Genomic DNA, 3,626 nt, shown 5'->3' with positions numbered 1-3,626 from the left:
CCCCGGAGTTATCTGGGAACCCCGGGGGATCGGGGACCCCCGTGAGGAGGTATTTGTGATCCCCACGGAATACCTGTGCCTCCCTTGGGGTATCTGTGACTAATGGTGGGTATGTCACCCCCACGGGTACCAGTGACCCCAGTGGGGAGATATCTGTGATCCTCATGGGGTATCTGCTCCTTTGGGGGCAACTGCCGTCCATGGGTGGGGGTATCTGTCACCTGTGAGGAGGTATCTTCCCCCGTCTTCAGGGCATCTGTGACCTCCGGGGCATGTCTCGCCCACCCATCATGTGTTCCAGGATATCTTCCCCCCCCCCCCCCTCCTGCCCCCCGCCCCAAGGCATGTCTGACACTGGAGGGTTTCTGTCCCCCCCGAGCCACAGGTGACTGCTCTCCCCCAGGGTATCTGCTCTCCCCTCCATGGGGCATCTGTGATCCCGTGGAGTATCTGCAATTCAATGAGGGGTACTTGGCTTTACCCTTTGGCCATCTGTGACCCCACAGGGGTACCTGTCCCCACCAGCAACATCTCTTACCCCCCGGCTCACTCACAGGCACCCTGTGGTGTTGGGGGGCCAGGTCCTGCCCCTTGTGCTGGTGTCAGGGAATCAGGCCACCTCCCACGGGAGGGGAGGAAAAACAACCACAGGTGGATTTTGGCTGGTGCTGGCCCCAGCCTGGCGCCAGGAGGATGAATCCCAGCTGCATGCAGGGCTGAGGGGGCCAGGATGGGCACGAGTGTCAATCCATGACACAGCGGGGTGCCAGGGCGGGGTGCACTGTCTCCTCCGTGCCCTCAGTGCAACCCAATCCATCGCGTTCCCACGTCCCGTGATCAGTGGCCAAGGGTTGTGCTGCGCCACGACCTTTGAGATGAGCTGCGCTCGTCCCATAGCACCTGGAGCCCAGATTCCCACCAGGTAAGAGCCCTGACCCCTGGCACCCCCCAGGTAAGATCCCTAACCCCACTGTTGGTGGTCCTGGGCAGTGACCAGTGCTGCCACACTCGCACATGCACAGTGGGGGACTTTGTCCCTGCTGTCTCTGTGTCTCTCAGTGCTGCCGTCCTGACCGGCTGTCGCCCTGGCAGAGCAATGGCAGCGGTGTTAGCTCTGCTGGTGCTGGTGGCCTGGCCAGCTGCCAGCGCAGCAGTGGCGGTGGCGCAGGACTCACTGCTCAACGTCTGCATGGATGCCAAGCACCATAAAACAGAGCCTGGCCCTGAGGGGCAGCTCTATGGGCAGGTACGGTCCTCACCCACTGCGCCAGCACCCACTGGTGTCACTCGCTGTGGGGTCACCAGAATGGAGGCTGGGGTGCTCTGTGCCCTGACATGAATTCCATAACCCAGTGTCACCCACCTGTGGGCACTGGTGCTTTCCACGGACCCACAGCAGGTCCCAGCTGAACCCTGGTGGGTCCTGATGGGTCCCAGCTGAGCCCTGGCTGCCCTGGTGCAGTGTGTCCTCTGGAAGGACAATGCCTGCTGCACTGCCAACACCAGTGTGGAAGCCCACCAGGACCAGTCCTACCTGTACAACTTCAATTGGGACCACTGTGGGGCCATGCCAGAGAAGTGCAAGCGCCACTTCATCCAGGACACGTGTCTCTATGAGTGTTCCCCCAACCTGGGGCCATGGATCGACCAGGTAGGTGCAGACCCCCCCCTCACCCACCTACCAGGATCCCTGGGGTGAACTGGGGAAAACTGGGGGCCCTGCAGGCAGACAACAGCTGGCGGAAGGAGCGGATCCGGGATGTGCCACTGTGCCAGGAGGACTGCGAGCAGTGGTGGGAGGATTGCCAGGATGCTGTCACTTGCAAGGTCAACTGGCACAAGGGCTGGAACTGGACTACAGGTGAGTGGGGGTTTCAGGGCACTCCCCTATCATGCCTTGACCCTCTTGTGGGTCTCCAGTCACCCTCCATCTTGCTGCAGGGGAGGTTGTGTCCACCTTCCCTGGTGGCTGTGAGTGGGTCTGTGGGTGGAGGGTCCCCATGGGGTGGGGGTGGCAGCCAGGTGGGAATCCCCTGTGCATGTGAGTGGGTCAGGGGGTGTGAGGGTCCTCATGGGGTGTGGGATGTGGTGATTGACCCTGTGCCACCTTGAGATCAACTCTGTCTTCCCCAGCAATGCCAGTGGGGACCCATCTGCACCCCATGCGCAGGGGAGCATCACCCTCCATTTCCTAAAGCCCCCACTTCACCCTCTGCCCCACCCCAGGCACCAACCAGTGTCCCAAGGGTGCCATGTGTCAGAAGTTCAAGTTTGTGTTCCCCACGGCGGCTGCACTCTGCGAGCAGATCTGGTCTGGCTCCTACCGCTACACATCCCACCACCGTGGCAGCGGTCGCTGCATCCAGATGTGGTTCGATCCTGCGCAGGGGAACCCCAATGTTGCCGTTGCCCAATATTACGCCCGTGGCAATGCTCCCCCAAACTCCCTGCTTTCCATCCTGCTGGCCCTGCTGCCCCTCACCCTCCTGGCCCCACTCTGAGCAGGAGGGGCTGCAGGCAGGAGCAGGGAGTAGATGGTCAGGGGGGTCACCAAGCTGCCCTGTGCCTCCCCATGGGATGTCCCCAAGCTATGTCCCCCACAGGCATGGGGCTCATGAATAAACACTCCTGCCCTGCTTAGTGTTGGGGTGCTGTGGGGCTGGGGATTGGGGGGGCAATAGGATGGTTGAGGGACCTGGGAGTGTCTGATTGTCTGATCCTACTTCTGGTGAGGAGATGAAGCAGACCCATTCATTTGTACCGACCAACCTGGCTGCCTGGCACTGCCTCCCCCAAACCACTGTGTCGGGCAAAGCAGAAGGCACAGGGCTGCTTGCCACTGGGGCCCAGGGGGACGGGATCATTGAATGTGTCCCAGCACCTGACACAGCTCCGGGGATCACTGACACCGGGCATTACCTCACTGGTGCACAGGATGGGACTGGGAAAATTATGGGGAAAAAGGGGAGGACATCCCGGGGAGAGCATAGCTGTCAAGGGAGTTCTGCCGGTCCGGAGCCCACCCCAGGGGTCTCTTTCCCCACATGCTCCGTGATCCCAGCTGTGGGGTGGCACTGTCCCGATCCCTGGGCCATGGAGAAGTCCCCGGTTTTGATGGCGAAACCCGGTCGTGCCCCCCACTTTTTCAGCCCCTGGTCCCAGCCCGGCCCCAGGCCTGCCCCACCGCAGCCCCCCTTTCCCCAGTGCCCGGCTCCCTGCTACCCTCACACTGCCGGTGCCCCCGCCTCTCCCTTCGGTACGCCCCTGGGTGCCCCCAATCCCCCGCTGCTCCCCTGGTGTCCCTGTCTCTCCAAATGCTTCCCCCCTCCCTGGTGCGTCCCCCCCGGTGCTCCCCATCCTCCCCATTACTGCTGCCCGCTACCCGGTGCTCTCCGCCCCTCGGTGCCGCTGCCCCTCGATCGGACCTCCAGATGCCCCCCTGAACATCCTATTCATGGCCCCGGATCTGCCCCGGTGCCTCTCGCGGTGCGACCCCCAGGACCCCACCAATGCTCCCCCGTCACCTCACTGCTGCTCCCCCAAGCTCCGTCCTGCTGCTCCCCCAGGATCCCCCGCGGGTCCCCTCCGGTGCCCCTTCGACCCCCGCGGGTCTGCTCCCGTGCCCG

At 63.0% G+C, this 3,626-nt stretch overlaps 1 protein-coding gene across 2 annotated transcripts; it reads left to right on the top strand.

Annotated features, from left to right (window-relative positions):
• The first annotated feature begins 511 nt into the window (after positions 1-511).
• LOC103613838 (folate receptor gamma) lies at positions 512-2,640 on the top strand. 2 transcript variants are annotated; one of them, XM_008631676.2, is made up of 5 exons: positions 512-922; positions 1,093-1,246; positions 1,463-1,651; positions 1,726-1,861; positions 2,227-2,640. In XM_008631676.2, the coding sequence occupies exons 1-5, from the start codon at positions 876-878 to the stop codon at positions 2,499-2,501; spliced, it is 801 nt and encodes a 266-aa protein (XP_008629898.1). In that variant the 5' UTR covers positions 512-875; the 3' UTR covers positions 2,502-2,640. The 2 variants fall into 2 exon arrangements, with proteins under 2 accessions (XP_008629898.1, XP_017587196.1); XM_017731707.1 differs by having other exon boundaries at positions 1,060-1,246.
• Positions 2,641-3,626: the final 986 nt, after the last annotated feature.

The sequence above is a fragment of the Corvus brachyrhynchos genome, unplaced genomic scaffold (assembly GCF_000691975.1).
Source record: "Corvus brachyrhynchos isolate BGI_N302 unplaced genomic scaffold, ASM69197v1 scaffold3, whole genome shotgun sequence".
NCBI classification, from domain to species: domain Eukaryota; kingdom Metazoa; phylum Chordata; class Aves; order Passeriformes; family Corvidae; genus Corvus; species Corvus brachyrhynchos.
This window is presented reverse-complemented; position numbering and strand designations above follow the sequence as displayed.

What these genes read in the sequence shown, in the direction of transcription:
- LOC103613838 (XM_017731707.1), top strand. Translation starts at nt 876, where the DNA reads ATGAGCTGCGCTCGTCCCATAGCACCTGGAGCCCAGATTCCCACCAG. An exon ending in GGAGCCCAGATTCCCACCAG is followed by an intron (nt 923 to 1,059) that starts GTAAGAGCCCTG and finishes TGTGTCTCTCAG; the next exon opens with TGCTGCCGTCCTGACCGGCT. An exon ending in AGGGGCAGCTCTATGGGCAG is followed by an intron (nt 1,247 to 1,462) that starts GTACGGTCCTCA and finishes GCCCTGGTGCAG; the next exon opens with TGTGTCCTCTGGAAGGACAA.